Here is a 21841-nt window from a genome sequence, read left to right as displayed (position 1 = left end):
CAGTCAGCTGCAACAAATCCCTCTGACCAAGAGGTCATGAGTTAGAGGCCAGCTCGGAGCCTGCGTTTGTCTTCTGTCTTTGTTCTATGTTAAGGCATTGAATGTTTGCCTTATATGTGTAATGTGATCCGCCCTGAGTCCCCTTCGGAGTGAGAAGGGCAGAATATAAATACTGTAAATAAATAAATAAATAAATCCAGCATATCTATCTTGTTTGCTGTGTCATAAAATAACATAATAATAATATACTTTATTTTTATACCCCACCTCCATCTCCCCTAGGGGACTCGGGGCGGCTTACATGGGGCCAAGCCCGGATAAAACAAACAAAGCATAATAAAATAACACCAGAAGATACAAAACACGAAAATTAAAATGAACATTTTAAAATATAAAAATAATAGACATAATAAAAACATGGATTTGGCACCCAAGTAAAAGGATAGAAACGAACTGGGTAAAGATGTTTCAATTGGGCAGCTTCAGCCCCAGAGGGTTTTTAATAATCTGGTGGTGGCACAGTGTGTTAAAGCACTGAGCTGCTGAACTTGCAGACTGAAAGGTCCCAGGTTCAAATCCCGGGAGCGGAATGAGCGCCCGCTATTAGCCCCAGCTCCTGCCAACCTAGCAGTTCAAAAACATGCAAATGTGAGTAGATCAATAGGTACCGCTCCGGCGGGAAGGTAACAGCACTCCATGCAGTCATGCCAGCCACATGACCTTGGAGGTGTCTACGGACAACGCCGGCTCTTCGGCTTAGAAATGGAGATGGCCACCAACCCCGAGTCGGTCATGACTGGACTTAACATCAGGGGAAAACCTTTACCGTAATCTTATACTGTATTTATTACGATTTTACCATTTATGTGTTTTAAATGCAATTTTTTATCCTGTATTTTTGTTTTAATTGATATATTGTATTACTGTTTTATCTTTTTATAGTGTGATTTGTATTATGTTACCTATGTTTTGTTCTATGTTGTTTGGGCCTCTGCCCCATGTAAGCCGCCCCGAATCCCCGCGGGGAGATGGTGGTGGGGTATAAATAAAGTTTTATTTTTATTATTATTATTAGCACTGAATAGCCTGGCAGCTTCAAGGCCTGGATATTTCCTGTTTGATAAGTGGAATAGAGGACTGGGAGCGCTCTAGCGGTTACAACGTCTATGGTTCCTTAAAGAGCGGGAAAGCAAAGCGAATCGACCAATGGGGGCTCGGGAGAAGGCGAAGGCGGAAATAGCTGGGCGGGGCGCGGAGGAGGGTGCCTTCGCAATCCCGCTCCCTCTCGCGCGGCTTCCTGCCCCTCCCTTCCTCGGCCTCCCCCTTCTCCCTGGCCGCTCGCGCAGCGTCTCGGCACTCGCTATATAAAGGGGCGAAGCGAGCGGAGCGGGCGGCTGGCTGGCGGCTGCAGCCCAAGGGCCGCCGTCTGAGGGCGGTCCGGTGATATAGAAACTTAAAAAAGCCGGAGCGGCTTCGTAAGGGGGCTCTCCCGGCAGAGGAGGAGGGGGGGCGGCTGGGGAACAACAACAAACAAAACCCGTGCGGGGGAGGGAGGGGGGCCTTTAACGGTAGCTTTATTTCCCTCAGAAAAGGGCCATGGCGAGCTCGACTAATTCAAACCCCGTGGTAAGGAAGGGAGGGAGGAAGGCGAGGCGGGCGGGAAGGCCTCGGGGCGGCGCGGGAGAAGGGCGGGAAGGGGGATTGGGGACTGGCTGATCTGCAGGGCGGGAAGGAAGGGGAGCTACCCCGTCGCCCTCCTTCCCCGCCTTTTCCTCATGTGTATATATATATAACCCAGGCCTGGGCAAACTTGGGCCCTCCAGGTGTTTTGGACTCCCAGCTCCCGCCATTCCTAACAGCCTCAGGCTCCTTCCTTTTGCCCCTCGGACGCTTGAGGTTGTTGGGAATGGAGGGAGCTGGGAATCCAAAACATCTGAAGGGCCCAAGTTTGCCCATACCTGACATAACCCTTTTTGCTCCCTTTTTAGCCTCTTCTGCTGGACGCCAAGGTTGAAAAGCACTTGTGAATTCTCAGCCCGGCAGAGCAATTTTTCTCGCTCCTTTCTCTCTGAAGAAACCACTCTCTGCTACCTACAGCGATGACTTTATTCACCTTCCCTTAAAAAAACCTTTTTTTCTATAACTTGGGTTAAATTATTCTCTTTAACCCCCCCCCCCCTCCTTTTTATTTTTTCTGGATGATGATGAAGAAACCACTCTTTGCTGCTATTCATCATCTCTTTCTTCCCACCCCTTTTCTAGATTCCGGCAGTTTAATGTTTCTCTCCCTCCCTCTTTTTTATTTCTGAAGAAACCACTCTTTTCTGTTTTTATTTATTTTCTTTCAGGGCCCTTCTACACAGCCTTTTATCCCAGAATATCAAGGCAGAAAATCCCACAATATCTGCTTTGAACTGTGTCATCTGTGTTCACACTGCCATATATTCCAGTTCAAAGCAGAAAATGTGGGATTTTATTCAACTGTGTGGAAGGGCCATCAGCTAACCCAGTTCAATGCAGATATTGTAGGATTGTCTCCCTTGATATTCTGGGATATAGGACTGTGGAAGGGCCCCCAGTTCAAAGCAGATATTGTGGGATTTTTTGCCTTGATATTCTGGGTTATATGGCTATGTGGAACGGCCCTCAGTCTGTCTTGTTTTTCTTCAATCCAGGCAATGTTTTTTCTTCTGAATAATCCATTTGTTTCCCTCCCTTTTCCGATTTATTATTTATTATTCATCATCTTTTATACATGCCTTTTTCAAATGTTTCTCTTTCCCTTATCTCTTTTTTAAAATTTCAGGGTGAAGGGGGCACTCTGTTTTCTCTCCAGGTTTTATTCTCCTCCCCCCACCTCTATATATAATTACCCGGCAGTCAAATCCTTTTCTCTTATTTGTGAAAAAAAAAACCACTCTTTTCTCTACCGGTTGTTCTATTTATTTTCCTGCTGATTATGAGGCACACTTTTCAGGATCTCGGTTTCACATCGGTTTGCAATAAGCAGTCACATGAACGAAAGAAAGGGGAAGAAATTACCCTGCCCCTCCCTGATTTTTTTCCAATCATTTTCTACATTTAAAGAAAAAAATGTAATCCAAACTGAATCCACTTTAAAAAAAAGTCCCTTTCCAATCCCACCCCCTTGCAAAATAAACCGCTGCTTGACAAACCCTGAGTCCAGGCGGCTCTCATTTTGTGCTCTGAGATCCATCATGGCTTCCCCCTGCTTTTCTCTCTCCCTGCTCCTTGTGTTCCTCCTCCCTGTGGCTGCCCTGTTTATATAGAGCCATTGCCGCTCTCTAATATAGACTCTGCCAGGATGGGAAGGTGCTTTCCAGCCCCACGTCACCGCCTCTCCATTTAAACACCAGATCAGCCTTTAAATAGGGAGAGATCTGCAGAGAGCAGGCTGGGAGGTGCCTGCGCAGCACAAGCACAGGCTGGGAAGGCGCTCTAGAGCCTTTGTCGCTGGGAAGCTGCAGCATTGCACTATTTGTAGCAGCAGCAACAGCAGAGCTTCCCGATTCAAGTTGGTGTGTTAGCTGGTGGTCTGTTAGTTTTATTTGATGCTCTTGTACTTGGACACCCGTTAGCCAGCCTTGTTTGTTTCCCTTAAAGCATTTTTTTGTGTTTATATGCAGTGAAACAAATGTAAGTGATTGGATGCCTACAAGAACTAGGAATTTCAGTCTTGCCTAGTAAATGTGTTATAAAAACATTTCGATGGTCAAGGTCATTTATTTATTGATTCATGTGTTATTTTTTATTGAATTTTCTGTGTGTCCTGAAGTGCAATAGGAAAAGAAATTGGTTAGAGTTCTCATTAAAATGTTGAGGCTTGAACTGTTTTTGATCTGATTCCTAAACTAGCAGAAAGTGCTGAGACAGTGTCTAGTTGAAAACAATGGTACTAAACTGTTCTTAATTTTCCTGTTTCAGTTTGCTATTTTTTGAATTTCAGTGTTAGTCCCACTGACATTAATTGGACTTGACTGAATTGGAACAGATTACTTTGGTTTAAATTGTGATTTCAATGTTTCTAGGCATTAGAAGGCAAGGCCTTGGATTACAGTTCTGTGAATAATGCTTCTGTTGCAAGAATTATTACAAATATGTCAAATAATCTCTTAGAATATAATATCTGTCACAGGGAATGAAGAACGTATTTAATATGTAATAATTTTCAGAGTGAAAGAGCTAATATTTAAAATCTTACATAGATGAATGCTCTGATAAACTTGTTAATATTTTTAAGATAAAATTCTGTAAAGATTACTCTTGTAACAGTAGTTCTATTCCACAAAACCTCAGTGAAATTTCTGAAATTACTGAAATTACTTTGAAATATTGAATAATTTGATAACACAGGTTCTTATCTATCATTTTTAAAAGCCTAAACTGTATAGATCTGTAATTGAAGATGTCATCAATGATGTCCGAGAAGTCTTTCTGGATGCAAGTGTTGATGAACAAGTCCTTGTGGAACTGAAAACAGTAAGTTATATTAATTGAAAAATACTGAGATCTGTTGTGCATAAAACTCACTAGCCTTATAAGAGCTGTATGTTACTGCTAGTATTTATATAACATGTAATTGAGAACAGTTGATTTCCATTTTCGGAAACCCTGTCTATAGAGACGTAGTCCCGACTCATCTGTGTGCCAGATTGATGAAGAGTGATTTATAGCATCCCTATAATGGAAGTTATCTTGTAGGAACTGCAGTTGGCAATGGTTCATCTAAAGCTTTTGATTATACAGAGTGTTTAAAAAAGATGGACCTGATTTGAAATTACTGTTTCTCTGCAACCACAGACCACCTGTGAATCAAACTCTTACCTCTTGAAAGGGTGGGATATAGAGTTTCAAATGATTACCAAAAAATGTCTGTCTCAGTGAACAAACTGCACCTAGCCTTAGTCATTCACAGTACAGTGATCACTAACGAGATATTCTCTGTTGGCATAGTTATTTTTAAGATTTGTTTTCGGCCCAAAATGATTCGTAAAATTGTCAAGTAATTAAACTCTTTCTAACTTTTTGTGTAATTGTAGCATGATGCCACCATGAACTATACTGCTTTGAAATTGGGCCCTTCATTTTGAAACACCCTGTGCTTTAGGATGAGATGACTGTTATGTAACTTTTTCAGAAATGAAATATTCAAACCACGTTTTGTGATTTTCATAATTTTGAAGATAGCGTCTTTGAATAAGGAATTCTGTTATGTTTATTATATGGTCAGAGACTCGTTAAAACAAAAGAGGCAAAATACATCATCATTCAAACATATACGGTACATATCTAAAAACATTGAGATATGAAGGTGAAAACATGAAATGGAATTAAGGATGAAGAATCTTTGGAGATGTTTCAGCCGCGAAAAAGAACGTTGCCACTAAATCTGTAAAGTTCTTTGTATCTTTCCAGAATGTTTCTTCACAAACACCTTCTGTCTCCCTTGCCCAAAATCTAATGCTCATTTGTCTCTTGGAATCAGATAGCATAGATAACTGTAATTAGCTTTGAGTTAGAGCTTTTCATCCAAAGAGCCAGTACTAATTTCCCCCACTTTTTTGGCTATTGAAAAGTGTAGCCTTTCCTTCTGAATTACCTTGCCAGGCCTGACAGTCTTACTTTGTACCCCAGTATTGAGGGAAAGGAAATGAATGTTATCACAGGCATGGGCAAACTTCAGCCCTCCAGGTGTTTTGGACTTCAAATCTCACAATTCCTGGCTGGCTGGGATTTCTGGGAGTTAAAGTCCAAAGCATCTGGAGGGGCAAAGTTTGTCAATTCCTGAATTACTTAGCAAATAAATGGGCTAACATGCCTCTCTGGTGAATGGAAGTTCTTCACAGTACGGTCATTCTTTTCTGCAGAGTCATAAGATTGGCCATTTTACAGGGCTAAGCTAGGTAGACAATGAACTTCACCGGTATGTTTTGAATATGACATTTTTTTTAGTTCAATGGCATCCCATTTCTTCATCTGTGGAGAAAGCAGACATTACAGTGGTTTCTCTGCCAGCAATCCAGCATGCCCTTTTTTCTTGGCAACCTTTTGTGTAGGTGCTTTGCTGGGTCTTCTAAAATGCATTGTGACTTAATATGATGATGATAATAATAATTGTATTACCCGCCTCTCCTAACGGCTCGAAGTGAAGCACAACAGAGTTAAAACAGATAAAACACAAGACTATTAAAATACATATAACAAGATACACAGTTAAAAGTGTCACTATAATGTCAACATAAATACAAAGCATACTTACTTACATATTTATATCTGAAATCCTAACTTTTCCTCATTTTGTAGAGCGAAATTGCTCTTTACTAGAGATGCCAATAGTGCATCAGTCAGTAAGAAATCAAAGCAATTTCCAAACAGTTACTAATATCTATGCAATCTACTTTCTTCTGGGAAATAATAGGTATGGTTTATTGGCTTTATTAAACTAGGGCTGTCTAGAGTTGAGCTTATGAAACCAGCTGTCCTCTTCTTTCCTTTTTGTTTGCCAGAAGAAACTAAATTATTACCATATGGTTTAAAGATTACATATGTAGCTAACGGTCAGTGCAAATAGGTGTGAAATGGGAATCAAATGCAGAATGGATCCAAAGTGACAAGGCCTAATTTTTCTGAGGCTGTGATTATTCCTCTATTCCTCTAGAAAGGAATAGAATCTGAATAGTTCACTGTGTCAACAATGGTGGTGATGATGCAAACTGAGTAACTAATATGTATCAGTGAAAAGAAAATCACTTAGGAAATACTTCTTTAATCAATTGCAGCTCTGGGAGAACAAACTGCTCCAGTCCAAGGCTGTAGATGGATTTCATTCAGAAGAACAGCAGCTTTTGTTGCAAGCACAGCAGCAGCAACAACAGCAACAGCAGCATCATCAACAACACCAACATCACCCACCACAGCAACATGTCCATCATCACCATCACCCACCACAGCAGCAACAACAAACAGTTCAGCAGTCCCAGGCACAGCAAGTGCTTATTCCTGCTACACAGCAAGGTAAGGTTGGTCCTGAAAATGTCCATTTGTTTGTATGGCTGATTGCACACTGCAGATCACTTATGGTGTGAGAAAATTATCCGTCAACAAAGACGTTGCCCAGGGGATGCCCGAATGTATTACCATCCTGCGGGGAGGTTTCTCTCATGTCCCCTTTGTGTGGAGAAGAGCAAACCACAGACTACTTACTACAATGCAATCTTAGCTCTGCTATATGCACAATGGAGGACCTTCTTACAGCGACACCAGATACACTTGACATTTAGTGTAATGCCATATTTTTAACTTTATGGTTTTTTTATACGTTATAACTGTAGTCTCAATTCGCTTCTGACACGATAAATAAATAAATAAGCTAGGTAATAAACAGCCATATTATAGATCTGTTTGGGCTTTTGTTTTTTGTTTTTTGCTATGGCAGGCCATTCCGTCAGTGAAGCAAATGAGTTAAACAATAGAAAGGTAACATTTATAATTAATAGGGCTAACTTTGCTTGCTTGCCCCATCTCTTTTCCAAAATGGAGTCTTTTGCAAAACAGCAGGCAAAGAATATGCATCCCATCTGAAGTCCTGTGAGATGGAAGGCCTTTGCATCAGCTTGCTCAGTGTAGGGCAGACCCAGTATACCTTGCTGGCTTCTTCCTATCTTAAAAAAACCACTGGTCTAGAAAAGAAGGATTTTCAAAATGATTGTGAGGACTTTTGCTCAAAATGGTTGACTATCATGGTGTATATATTCTTTTCCATGTAGTACTGTATAATGTAAAAGATTCACCACGTCATACTGTTGGTGACATACTAACAGTTATGCCTGTGTATTGAATGTTTTGATCATTGCGGATGGAGGAATTCACTGCCAACCACATAGCACAGGGTTTGCCATCTTCATGCAAGCTGCCCCTCCCATTCAACCACCCATTTAATATCTGGTTGAATCCAGTCCTATTAAAGAAGTGTCTAGCTAGCTATGTCACCATAGGCAAAGGCAAAATAACAGAGGCGTTGCCCCAAGACCTAGTAGTCTTTGATGCTCCCAGAGGATGCTGTTATTTTACGTCTGACTATAGAGGGCATATCCAGATGGTTCTTCAATGTGCCTGCTTTCCATCACCCACTAAATGGCTAGAGGGGAACACAAGAAGAAGATGAAAGGGAGTAGGCAGATGTATCATAGATAAGTCTATCAATATAGAATGTTAGCTGTTACTATTTAGTAATGGTAATGTAAGAAAAACACACTTCCTTGAAACAGGAGTAAGTATGAACCTTATGTAATGAATGTGATGGCATCCTTTCAAAACGTTGAAATTATGATTTTTTTCTACTGATGCATGTATTTATGGTTACAATATGAATGGTTGAAAAGCCTCATTTGAACAAAATAATACAGTAAGCAGTGGTAAAATATCCTGTGATCTCAGCACTGATTATGTCTTCTACTTTGTTTTAGCTCCTCAACAACAAGTTATTGTGCCAGATTCCAAGCTAATGCACATGAATACATCAGGCATGGTAAGAGTATGATACATTGAAGCCATGTGTATGAATAATGTTTATGAGTAAATTCTGTCTACACAAAGAAAGAGCTCATTCTAGTCAGTGTAATATTTTATTGTAGACATTTTGTTTATGTGTTTTCTGCTTTTCTTGACGTGACTGTAAAGTCTACTTGAATTGCACTGAATAATAGTTTAGAGGAGGAGCTGCTCAGCTAGAGGGGCCCTGGACCTCACTAAACTACAAGCCCCAGAATTCTGCAGGAGGCAGCCACAGGATGGGATGCATATTTTTTGCCTACTATTTAAGCTCTAGTCTAGTAGATAAGGCCTAAAGAGATATTGTTCTGTGGTATTTTTATTGGGTTTGAAAGAGTTGATTATCCCTTACACAAAATGCTTGAGACCAGAAGTGTTTCCTATTTGGGATTTTATTCAAGTTTTGGAATGCTTCCAAATACATAATGATATCTTGGAAATGGGACCCAATTCTAAACAAAATTCACATATGCTTTATACACTTATACACATATCTTGAAGGTATTTATACAACATTCATTTATTTTGTATATACCTTATACACAATATTTTAGATTTTAACACTTATGTATGAAACAGTTTGTGTACACTGAACCATCAGAAAGCAAAGGTGTCACTTTCTCAGTCACCCATGTGAACAATTTGGATTTTGGAGTACTTTGGATTTTAGAATTCCAGATAAGAGATACTCCGAAAGTCATGATCCTACACGTGTAATTCAAGACTGATATGTGGAATAAGTCCCATCAGCATTCTGATAAGTAAAAGGATTACCAGACTCAATTGGTTCTACTCTTCATATCTGGATTTCTCTTTCAGTGTGGTTGCAGTATATATTTCTGATGCTAAACTTAGTTCCTTACATTTTAGAGTGCCGCTGCTACTGCAGCTACCTTGGCTTTGCCTGCTGGCGTTACTCCGGTTCAGCAGATACTGACAAATTCAGGTAATAGTTTTGTTTCCTGTCAGATTCATTGCCACAGTGGCATGTGGGTAACCTAAGTTCTGTTGTTAGCCCTAAGTGGAGGTGAAGTACTGAATCATTTATCATAGTGTTGACTTAGAATTCAATAGTGATTTAATGGGTGTATTCTAGGGGAGCCTATCAGCAGGATTCCAGCCAGTATCACCACCAGATCAAATTTATTGCAAAAAATAAATATATAAATACATACATAAAATCTATGTAACAAAATTTTCTAAAAATACAACTTTTGAAGAGTAGATGTGCCTTTTGTAGCCTTTTGAAGGATGATTCTGTTCCCTAACTCGTCTTTGGAATCAGACTAAAAAAATGAAGTTGCTGCATTCAAATTTGCAATTGTCATACTGAAAGCAAGCCTTCTCTTTCATCCCTCTCTTCCTTCTCTGACTGAGGCCCCTTTTGCACTACCATATAAAATCCAGATTATCTGCTTTGAACTGGATTATATGGCAGTTACAACACCTGAAAACAGAATGCTGTCAGAAGCTGCAGAGGTCCATTAATATGCCCTGGTATAGGGCCTCAAGTTAATCAGGAGCAGGACACAAGACAAAAGACTAAAACAAATTTAAGATTTATAGATTATATAACTATAAGATCTGAAATCCTGCATTGGACATGTAGTTATGTTGTCATGCCTAGCTCGTTTCACATCTTTATTTGTGCTGTGGTTCACTGATGGGGGCATCTAGACTTTTTTTTTACCATTCCACTAACCAGCACTGCTCAACTCCATCGCTCAGTGTGGCCATCATATCGGTTTGGAAGACATTTCTTGTGGCAGTGGTGCCACTGTCATTAATATGGATACCAAATAGTTGCAAGGTTGTAAGTCTAGCTGATAACATCATGTCTACCTAATAAGATGCTGGGCAAGATTTATAAATATAAATATTTTGGGCTATAGTTCATTGTAAGCTGCCTTGTTTGCCATGCTGGGGAGAAATCCCATTGTTTGAATGACTGGCAGGGCATATGTCGAAACACAATCCAGTAGGGGTTCCTGCTTCAGAAACTGGATGCTCCTGTAGGCAAAAGGGTAGTGTTTCCACAGCTCTTAGAGATGCTTCTCATGCTATTATGAATGAGATAAGGGAGTCATGGGGGGATTGAATTATGTAAATTGGATATCTGAAAATGATCTCCCTCTTCCCCACACAAATCTTTTTTTTCTGTGGAGGATCCTCTGTGGAGAAATTAATTTGAATCACAAATATACTTTGTTTTTAAAACTTGACTCCATGTGTCCAATGCACACCAGTTGATGCAGGAATTTGCTTTTGGGAAAGCAAACTTCATAAAATATACAAAATGGGTTCATTTTACTACAGGCCAAATTCTACAGGTGGTTAGGGCTGCTAATGGTGCTCAGTACATCATTCAGCCCCAGCAGCAAGTTGTCCTGCAGCAACAAGTTATACCACAGATGCAACCTGGTGGAGTGCAGTCTCCTGTTATTCAGCAGGTAAGATTGTTTTAAAAGGTGTTTTTACTTCGCAAAATTTCTCAAAAGGCATGTTCAGTTTCTACCATTTTAGAGTGGCCCTTTGTTCCTGCCTCCTGCATTTAATCTCTTTTCTTTCCCTCCTTCAAACTCATTTCCTTATTGAATAATCTTTCTCTTGGCCTGGAAGTGAAGATCCTTCCTGTTTCTTAACTTCCCCCCTTCCTTATCGGGCATCAGGAGTTTCTGTGCTGCATGTAAAAACACTATTTTACTTCTGAGGACCATTTGACCCTGAATGTGTTTTAAAGGCAGCCTTCCCCCCTATTTGTATACTTAAATTTCTTTTAAAATAGCCCCTCGTAATGTAGTGTTGCCTCAGAAGTTAGTGCTGTTGAGCTCAGTGGGACTTTCTCCTGGACACATGGATATAGTAGAGGTAATGGCTTGAAAGACAAAGTGACCTTGGAAGGGAATCACCTTACTACATCCCATTTTTCTCTTCGCACACAACATCAGTTCATTGGGTTGTTGTATGTCTTTCGGGTTGTGTGGCCATGTTCCAGAAGTATTCTCTCCTGACGTTTCGCCCACATCTATGCCAGGCATCCTCAGAGGTTGTGAGGTATGATTTACCGCAGGCTCATGCAAGTCTGATATTCACACTTGAGAGCTGTTGCTTTAATCTAAGAAATGCTCATTTCAGATATTGAAAGTTAAAGAAACCTTAAAGGTAAAGGGATAACAAATGATATCATGTTACTTGACTTGCCAGCTGAGTTACATACACTGACATTAATTTCCGATTCACATGTAGCATCATCATTCTGGTGGGTTAAATCCTTGGGCCAGCAGGACTGTTGACCAACAGGTTTGAATTCAGGGAGAGTGGGTGAGCTCCCTCTGTCAGTTCCAGCTCCCCATGTGGGGACATGAGAGAAGCCTCCCAAAAGGATGGTAAAACATCTGAACGTCCCCTGGGTAACATCCTTGCAGACGGCCAATTCTCTCACACCAGAAGCAACTTAAAGTTTCTTCAGTCATTCCTGACACACACAAAAATCATAATTCTGGTTGCTGGTAATTAACATTTAAAGCCCTAAGCATTTTTGGACTCCCAATACTGTATAGTACTTGAATGAATTCCTCTCTATATATTTCAATATATTGAATCTTGCCAGATTTGTAAGCTGCCTTTGAGTCCCCTCGGGTGAGAAAGGTGGGATAGAAATGATGTAAATAAATAAATAAATGATGATCCAAGACTGCTTGAGTGGCTCTTTTCTTCACCCCTCACTTTATAGCTTACTGTGTGAGATGTGGAAGAGAAGCTTCTTTGCTATGGGACTAGACCCTAGTCTAGAATTACCAATCCTTTGGATGCCTAGTTGGTGGTTGATAATATTTTAGAGACTTACGGACTTTATGATTATTCAGTATTAGCACCAGCACCCTGGATTAGAAAAATCTTCTAAAGAAAGAGAGACTCTGGCTAGAGAATTCATTGTTGCATGTGGAGTTTTCTTTGTGTTTCCTACCTCCTGTTGCAGAGCAGCCCTTGCTGCTACTTTAAAAACACAAAACAAAAACAAGACTTGAGCTCTGCCCAATGTGGCATTTGTCTTTTCCAGCTGTTTTTCAGATTAGGCTACACCAGAAAAGGAATTCTCCATTGATGCTTAGAAGTGGTGCAGTAATTGCTTATGCTTTCATTTTTGGACAGGTTTTGGCTCCCATTCCTGGAGGGCTCTCACAGCAAACTGGTGTGATTATCCAACCCCAGCAAATCTTATTTACTGGAAACAAAACCCAGGTAATCCCCACAACAATGGCTGCACCCACACAAGCGCAGGCCCAGATTTCGGCAGCAGGGCAGCAGCAAGTTCAACAGCAACCAGCACAGCCACAAGCACCTTTAGTATTACAGGTGGATGGAGCAGGGGATACATCATCTGAAGAAGATGAAGAGGAAGAAGAAGATTATGATGACGATGAAGAGGAGGATAAAGAAAAGGATGGAGGTGAAGATGGCCAGGTTGAAGAGGTAATTTAAATGTATCATCAGTCTTAATGTGTGAGTTATAACTGAATTGGCCATAACCTAAAAGAAAGTTTGTACTGCTTTTGTGGACAAAACATGTATGGAAAACATAAATGAATAGTGTTCATATTTATTCTAAGTGCTGGTCCTTTGAATGCTGATACCATTCTTACTTGATTAATTTTTTTTCAGGCATCTCTAATAATAATAGCAATTTCTTTCTTCTGCTGTTCCCAGTATGTTGAATATTCTGTTTCACAAAACAAATGGAGCCTTTAACTTCAGGATGATTTTAAAATAGGAGACGGCATCTCACATCTGTTGCATATTCCCAGTAATCCCTCATAATTTAAGGAACACTCAGCAGAAAAAACCCTTATAACTACTCCTGCTAAATTATGTGTAGGAGAAGGTGTGACCTGTAGAATAGCTGTATTGGCATTATCCATGATTTGTGTATGAATATGCAAACTTTAATGGACTGGATAATGAACATTGATTATTTTTTTTAGGAACCTCTCAATAGTGAAGATGATGTTAGCGATGAAGAAGGCCAGGAACTCTTTGACACTGAGAATGTTGTTGTGTGCCAATATGATAAGGTAATTGGACTAATGTGATTGCTGAAACCTGCATGCCTCCCATCCTCAAGTTTTTTTTTTTTTTAAAGAAACGCATATTTAAAAGGACACACAGATTTGAGGGGTGCAATTGGGGGGAAAGAGCAGCAGATTCTGCCAGCAGTTTCCAATCTTTTGGCAGATCCAACACCACTGAATAGAAGCTACTATTACTATTTTAAAATACTCAAAACAGCAGATGGCAGGAATTATTTTAATTGTCTGCCTTGCATCCGATATCAGACCAAAGTAGGCTTTACAACATACAGCAGAGTCTCTCTTATCCAGTGTTCTGTATTATCCAATGCAGTCTGACTTTTTGTAGTCAATGTTTTCATACATTGTGATGTTTTGGTGCTAAATTCGTAAATACAGTAATTACTACATAACATTACCGTGTATTGAACTGCTTTTTCTGTTGATTTGTTGTAAAACATGATGGTTTGGTGCTTAATTTCTAAAATCATAATGTAATTTGACATTTAATAAGCTTTTCCTTAATCCCTCCTTATTATCCAACATTTTTGCTTATCCAACTTTCTGCTGGCCCGTTTATGTTGGATAAGTGAGACTCTACTGCCTGTGATAACACACAAGGAATATTAAGAGGCATCCTGTTCAAATCAATTTTAGAAAGGGAAAAGGGAATGTCTTTTTTAATAATGCCTTTGAGGCCTAATTAGTTTAATCCAAAGATGCACATGTGCTTGTTTTAAAACTCATTAAACTGTTCAAATTATTTTTCAAATGTTTTAAATAAATGGGTTTAGCCAATTTAATTATATGCTACCCTGAAATATGAGATATACATATTTTAATTAAAATAAAAATTCATCTCAAAGTGAGGCTCTTCTCTGCATCTCACCAATAGAAATGTGGTGAGAATGGAAGAGGAGAGAGTTTTCTCAGTGGCTGCAGCCAAGGTGTGAAGTTCATTGTCCTGAAATATACAGATGGCTAAAATGTGAAGAGCTTTCTCTGCCAGCAGACATACTAGCTGGGTTGCAGTGCTGAGAGAGAAGAAGAGGAAGGCATGTAACTTCTCTCCTCTCGGTACAGCAACCCGCCCTGCCGGGAAAGTGCATGGGTAATGAGCTATGCACCTTCCTCTCCTCCTCTCGCAGCACAAGACCCAGCTGGGTTGCTGTGCCCAGAGAGGGGAAGCTGCATGTCTTCCTCCCTCTCAGCTGGGTTGCTGTGCCAAAAGGGGAGGATGCACGCAGTTGGTAGAAGTCTGCAAAGGGCTTCTTTCAGCCCATGCCTTTCCTCCAGGACCCTCAAATATAAACCGAGGGGGCCTTTTTCAGCATTAAAAATGTGCTGAAAAGCTTGGCTTATACTCTAGTATATACGGTAAGTATTTTTTGCATATAATAAAGGAAAGTGAAGCAATATTTCAAAATAAGAAAATGTCTATCTGTATGTTGGAATGGACCATCTCAAATTTTGTCTTGGCAGTTAGTGACCGTACTTTGGATGCAGCATACTTGGAATATTTGCAAATCCTTGAATAGGCCCACTTGGTATACTTTTAGAATAAGCTTTCGCATTCATAAAAAAAGGTTTTGTAATTGGTTTTGCAGGAAATGTCACATATGCATTATAGTAACAAAAAAAGGTATGTCAGTATTTGGTTTCCAGTACATTGTTGTATGGGTGAAATAGCACACCAAATACTGACTTTTAGCCTGGAACGTCTCTCACTTTGACTCTCTACCTTCCACAGATTCATAGAAGTAAGAACAAGTGGAAGTTTCACCTCAAAGATGGAATCATGAATCTTAATGGAAGAGATTATGTTTTTTCCAAAGCCATTGGAGATGCAGAATGGTGAAATTTACACAAAACAAACTCAAAAACAAAAAATGGGAAAGGTTGAGATTTGGACATACACTTCAACAGAAATCTCTATTTCTGCGGCCGAAGGAACAGTAGAACTGAGACTACTAGGAGAAAGGAATAGTCTGGCAATGTTGACACTACTTCAATTGGGAAAACTGGGCAGGATAGCTATGCCTGAAAGCTGGTTTTGTATTAATATCTTAATTAACCAATTCTACCTATAGATAAAGAAATAACTAGCATGTGATGCTTAATCTCCCCTTCCACTGATTTGAAGGAACTCTTTTTGTTGGTAACAATACTATGGGAAAAGCTTAGTGTGTCTTTATGTATAAATTGTGCTGAACCATTCCTTCTCGGAGTGGAGTTGGAAATAGCCTTGCTTAAACTGTGAGGAAGTTTCTAACCAATTGGTAAGGACAGAATCGTCCAAGGTTTGGATTACTTTGGACGAGTAAACTATTTTGAAATTTCTTGTACTGGGTCATGCATAATTTTAGTAACAGATTTAGGTCTTTTATATAAATTGTAATCCTGGTACCAAAAGATCTTAATTGTATCCCAAATTTAATAATTTTCAATCTTTCATTTTTAAAGAAAGGATGTTGTGCTTTAAAGGAGCCTGTAAATGGAAGCTGTATGGTTCTGATGTCTTGGTCTCCCTGCTGTCTTTCAAAAGGTCTTTAGAGGAAGATTGAACAAACCTATGCGTTGAATTGTTGCTAGTCAGAACTCAGTCTTCTGTAAATAATTTCACTGTTTAACTTAAGACGTATTTTCATTGCCAAGTGAATGTACACTGGCAATGAAATCAGAAGTTGTAGGTGACTATGCACTTTGGAAAATGGTCTGCAGCATTGAAAGAGCTTCCAGATTTCTCTCGGTAATTTAATAGTGATCATAACATGAACAGAATCACAGTAGCTGTAATAATTGAACAAAGTCATAATTTAAACAGAAGAAATTGATTGTTGAGGGTTAATTTCTCTACGTTGCTGTGGCAAGGCTCTGTAAAAACTATGCATTCAGGAATCTAGGTTCGGTTCACTGTGGTGGGGTTTTGGCGAAATGCAATTATATTGAAGGAAACATGCATTTCCAGATGATATGCTATTGCAAAAACTATCTGAAGTATGCCAGCCACTTAAAAACAGCGAAGAGAAGAAGCCATGAAGGGGTGAGTTGACCAAGACAGTCTATAGAGTAGCAGTTACTCACTTTACCCTTTTGTAATATTTAAGTTGTGAAAAACAAAACCTTTTTGGGTGTTTTTGTTAAAATTGCCAGTGCAATTTAATCAGCACTAAATACTATCTTTTTTTCCTTTTCCTTCTAAAGTATTTCTTTGCATTTCGATTCAAATGCATCTGTTCTTTCTGTTCACGGGAAATCCACTGTAAATAGCAGTTAGGCTTTCTACACCCAGGGTCTTGGTAAAGATGGCCTAATTCATTGCTGTATCCACAGTGGCATTCACAAGGCATCCAAGCCCCATATATTATGTAAACATCATGGCAGATTTTGAATTCTGGTTAACTTCATTTCTGACAAACGGCAATCTCTTGATGGCAGAGGGGTTTTTACAATGTAAAATTAAACATGTGTGGACATCATTTTTCCCATTGTGTAAAACAGTAGCTAACATACCACTAGTTTACATACCAGGTTTGTGACAACATTGAGATGGTTTGCCATTTCCCCTTCTGTACGTTGTGGCCTATTCACAGTATCTTCTGGCCTTTTAGTTTGGTTAAACACAAACTTAAAACCAGGTCAGAAATACTGCACTGTGAAATCCCAGTTGGTCACAGTTACCTATTTCTTACTGGAACCCAGACACTGTACAAATGACTGAGCATTGTGTACATAATGGGCACTGAAAAGCGCTGCTTGTCTCTTGCCTTTTTATTTATTTTAAAGGAAACCACAGCTTTAAAAGTGACTTAGGTAGGTCTGTCTGGATGCAGGCGTGGTGTCTTGTAAATCAATTATGGGATATGTGCTTTGGTTGATGAGGGTGTTCATGAAAGGACTGCGAAAGTTCTTCTCAAAGCCAGTCACATACCAAACTTGTGCTCTTACTTGCTTCAAGTGTTCCTTTTTTAAAATCAAACGCATGTTTTTAATTTCATTTTATTGTAGCAGCTTGCTATAAGAATATAGTTTGCTTACACTTATTGTACTTGAATTTTAATCATGGTTTTAACAATGTAATTCAGCAGATCGTTTTGTTAAGTTTCCATTGAAATCATCATTCCTTTGGGAAGGCAAGGGATTCCCACAGTTAGTCCTTCAGCTGTATGTACACTTGATTTTGTTGTTGCTTAGACATGAAATTAGTTTCCATTTAAATAGTTCAGTATCTTGACTTTCTGAAGCAATTAACGGTTTGCAAGAAGGGCTTTATGTTTAGATTTGCACAGATAACAGGAGCACCTTTTTAAACTTTTAAGATGGAGAAAGCAACTTCTAAAGACTTGATTGAGACAATGGGAGATTTACAAGTGATACACAAAGGTGAGGGTCTTGTGCCTTTGCAGTCTTCAGATATTTCTGTTTTGTGGTAGATTCCCTACAGAGCTTCAATTGTAACTTAACATTTTGAGTGTAAACTTACTGATTTTCTAGAATGTGCAATCACTTGAAACATCTATGTTAAATCTTGCTTTTAAGGCTTTGGATACTGTCATGAAGAACTTTATGTTGGGCTATTTAAACTTAAATTGTGTAAGGTGTCTTCCTCCCCTCCCCCCCCCCCCCCCCCCCTTTCTGGCTCTGTAGTGGCAGTCTTAAGTTTTTATCTCCCTTGCTCCTCTCCTATGTTGGAGTCTGTTTTTTGTCACTTTCCTGAAAATGAATCATGATTTCACAAATAGTTGCCCTTTTAGCTGTCTTCTCAAGAGGATTGAAGCACAGCTGTTACAAAAAGCAAAGAACATGTAACAAGTGATATAACTGAACTCCAATTATATTTTAGAAAGTTGTTAGCAGCACTAGGTTTTTTGTTTCTGGTCTATCTGCACTGAACAGCAATAATCTCTATAGAATCATTACTATCACTACTAAAAAATTATAGTTCCAATGCAGGAGGCAAAAATAATCTTCGCAGTGAAATGCTTGCTCATCTGCTTGACAAAAAATCCTCTTGCCTTGATTTTTCTAACAAATCAGCAGATATAATTGGTTGTTTGTATTTTCATAGTATACTTTGTTCTGTCATAAACACAGTTCTAAACTGAAAGGAGCTAGAGCAGGCTTGATCTGAATTTAAATACCCATTTTTAGAAAATAGAAGAATCTTTGTGGACTAGTGATGCTGAGAAATTAGTTTTCTTGCCTATCACAAGACCATTTGTTTTGCAGAGCTTTCCTTGATTTGGATTTTAGAAAGTGAAACTTTTTTCAGAGTGGATGAATTCACAAAGGCTGCCCATGAGTAGGAGTATCACACTTTCATTTTCTCCTGTGTGCCTATGGTACCAAAACAATTTAGGGGAGTGGGAAATATCCTTAGTTGCTGTTCAGAGCTACAATTGTCAACTGCTGTTGTACATATACTGTTCTGTGTAAGGGGGTAAATATATTTATTATGTTTGTAAAATTCTGTGTGTACAATTGAAGATCAAGGAGACTTCCTGGTATGTACACAATGTGTTTCAAAGACCATGCTTGGAACGCAATTAGAAAACTTAGTATTTTGATGTACTAAGACCTATTTTAAGTTTAATATTTTGCCTTTGCAAAAAATTTAATTAAAGATGTTATTTAAAATAAGCTTGCCACTTTTATTTACTATTTTGTGTATTAAAATACCTTTATGTGTAATCTAGTTGTGTTTACTTTATGATGTCCTTAGCACAGATGATCCGCACAGCAAATACCAGTTGGACATATGTAGGGCTAAGTTTACTTCTAGTCCCAGTTGGAATAAACCTGTTGAGTCAGTGGAACAAAAGTTGCATTAATCAATGAGTGAACAGTTTGTTTCAATTCACATGTAGTACATATGATACAGTGGATGCTATAGGTTACCTCCTATGTATCATGGGTAGAACGACTTAATAGTGTAAGCAAAAGTTGCATTTATATTGTACCTTGAATTCACATTGAGTCTCAGAAAGACAGCGGCAAACCTCTCTGAACAAATTGGCAAGGAAGTCCTATCATAGATTTGCCTTAAGGTGATCATAAATTGAGAATGATTTGAAGGCATACAGTGACTACGTTTTCTGAAATAGATGATGTTATTAAATGAAGGATGCAATTTTTTCAAATACGCTATTTCACCCTGTAGCAATTTCCCTTGCACATACTGTAGAGTCTCGCTTATCCAACGTAAACGGGCCGGCAGAACGTTGGATAAGCGAATATGTTGGACAATAAGGAGAGATTAAGGAAAAGCCTATTAAACATTAAATTAGGTTATGATTTTACAAATTAAGCACCAAAACATGTTATACAACAAATTTGACAGAAAAAGTAGTTCAATACGCAATAATGTTATGTAGTAATTACTGTATTTACCAAAATATCACGATGTATTGAAAACATTGACTACAAAAATGCGTTGGATAATCCAGAACGTTGGATAAGTGAGACTCTACTGTAGTTCCCTACATGTTAATTTCTCTCTTTATGCCAAAGTTTGCACAATGGGCAAGAACTAACACATTGGAGTTAAAATCACTAGAACCTAAACTGGAAAGTTTTTCAAATGAATTGTGACATGTAACTGCAATCTATGAATCCATTTCCTTATGACAGTTTGTCCAGCCAACAGGCAGATTGTTTTTTACAATTATAAAAGCCATTGCACTCTTCCCACTCCCAAACAAAAGGGCTGGCTCTCACTTTCACTTTCCTCCAAAGCTGCTCCCCCAAAAGATGACCCCTTTTAATGTCACTTCCTTTGGCATTAACTCACCAGTAGCGGCCCATTGTAGCGGAGACCCAACTTTTCTCTTTTGCAAAGAGGACAGGTGGTCCTATGGCTAATCAGCCAGTCACTGGCCAGGTACCTGGGATTTAGTTCTGCAGGGAGTGGTGTGTTTGGAGCAGGCAGCATTGCTCCACCACCATTTTATTCCTTTGTATCAAATACACCCAGAGATAACCTTTCAGAGATAACCTTTAAACAGTTTTTACAGTGGAGGGTTCTTTTTTTCTAAACCTACACCTCTAGAGGGCAGCAAAAGTGCAAAGAAATTGTCCAAAGAAGTATAAGTGAATCTTAAAACAGTAGATGTTGAGTGTTGTGAAGGGCTGATACTACTCAGTCACTGCACTTGTTTTTAACATAGGTTTCAAAAGGAGTTAGTTAACGTTTATGTTTCTAACATTCAGAACTTCATTTGAGCATTCCACTAGAGAAATTAAGAGATATGAAGGATGAGAAAATGGGATATTTCAGCTTTTGTTTTATGTCCACCCCTCAAAAAACTGGAAAAATGTGTTAGGGATTTTATTTTACAATGATGCAAAATGTTTTTAAGACAAGATGCTCATATATTGCCCACCCTCAAATCGTTAAGTCATATAAGTAAAGCTATATATAAAATGAGCTTTATATTCCTAAAGTAAAATGGATTTTCAGTCTGCAGAAGTTTTTAATAGTTCATATTTCAATTTCTAGTGGTTTTTTTTTTAAACCTAGAAAAAGCCTATTTTTCACAAGGCATCAACATTTCCTGAAAGTGTGCATCTCTAGAAGTTACTCTTCCTCAACAAGGACTCCACAAACACTCCAACACTTTATTTTCTACCTTTCTCCAAAGCAGTTTAAGAAATGACATTTGAAGAGTTGGTGTATTTTGATAGGTACAGTAGAGTCTCACTTATCCAACATAAATGGGCCGGCAGAACGTTGGATAAGCGAATATGTTGGATAATAAGGAGAGATTAAGAAAAAGCCTTTTAAACATCAAAATAGGTTATGATTTTACAAATTAAGCACCAAAACATCATGTTATACAACAAAATGGACAGAAAAAGTAGTTCAATACGCAGTAATGCTATGTAGTAATTACTGTATTTACGAATTTAGCACCAAAATATCACAATGTATTGAAAACATTGACTACAAAAATGCGTTGGATAATCCAGAACGTTGGATAAGCGAGTGTTGGATAAGTGAGACTCTACTGTATAGGTGAAATGATGATTAGTGAGAAAACTCAATTATGAAAGATGAGATCCTAAATTTTAGGACAGCTTTTTCCAACTGACAATTTCCATATGATTTGGACAACCACCATCCCTGGATAAGAATCATTTTAGGAGCTTTGTAGTTTATATGGAAAAAAATTCCAGGTTGGGATATGTGTATGTGTCTTCAAGTC

The 21841-nt window shown here is 38.8% G+C and overlaps 1 protein-coding gene across 1 annotated transcript; it reads left to right on the top strand.

Moving 5' to 3' along the window:
• The first annotated feature begins 1331 nt into the window (after window positions 1–1331).
• gtf2a1 (general transcription factor IIA subunit 1) lies at window positions 1332–19277 on the top strand. The gene is made up of 9 exons (XM_062968369.1): window positions 1332–1626; window positions 4399–4500; window positions 6801–7035; window positions 8487–8548; window positions 9442–9517; window positions 10888–11021; window positions 12724–13044; window positions 13554–13643; window positions 15388–19277. The coding sequence occupies exons 1-9, from the start codon at window positions 1597–1599 to the stop codon at window positions 15493–15495; spliced, it is 1158 nt and encodes a 385-aa protein (XP_062824439.1). The 5' UTR covers window positions 1332–1596; the 3' UTR covers window positions 15496–19277.
• Window positions 19278–21841: the final 2564 nt, after the last annotated feature.

The sequence above is a fragment of the Anolis carolinensis genome, chromosome 1 (assembly GCF_035594765.1).
Source record: "Anolis carolinensis isolate JA03-04 chromosome 1, rAnoCar3.1.pri, whole genome shotgun sequence".
Taxonomy (NCBI): domain Eukaryota; kingdom Metazoa; phylum Chordata; class Lepidosauria; order Squamata; family Dactyloidae; genus Anolis; species Anolis carolinensis.
The sequence above is the reverse complement of the archived record's forward strand: the minus strand, read 5'-3'. Positions and strand labels throughout refer to the sequence as shown.

Bases quoted from the DNA above. Each gene is read 5' to 3' on its own strand.
- gtf2a1 (XM_062968369.1), top strand. From the start codon at position 1,597: ATGGCGAGCTCGACTAATTCAAACCCCGTG. The intron at 9,518-10,887 runs GTAATAGTTTTG...ATTTTACTACAG, and splicing joins GCAGATACTGACAAATTCAG to GCCAAATTCTACAGGTGGTT. The intron at 13,644-15,387 runs GTAATTGGACTA...TACCTTCCACAG, and splicing joins TTGTGTGCCAATATGATAAG to ATTCATAGAAGTAAGAACAA.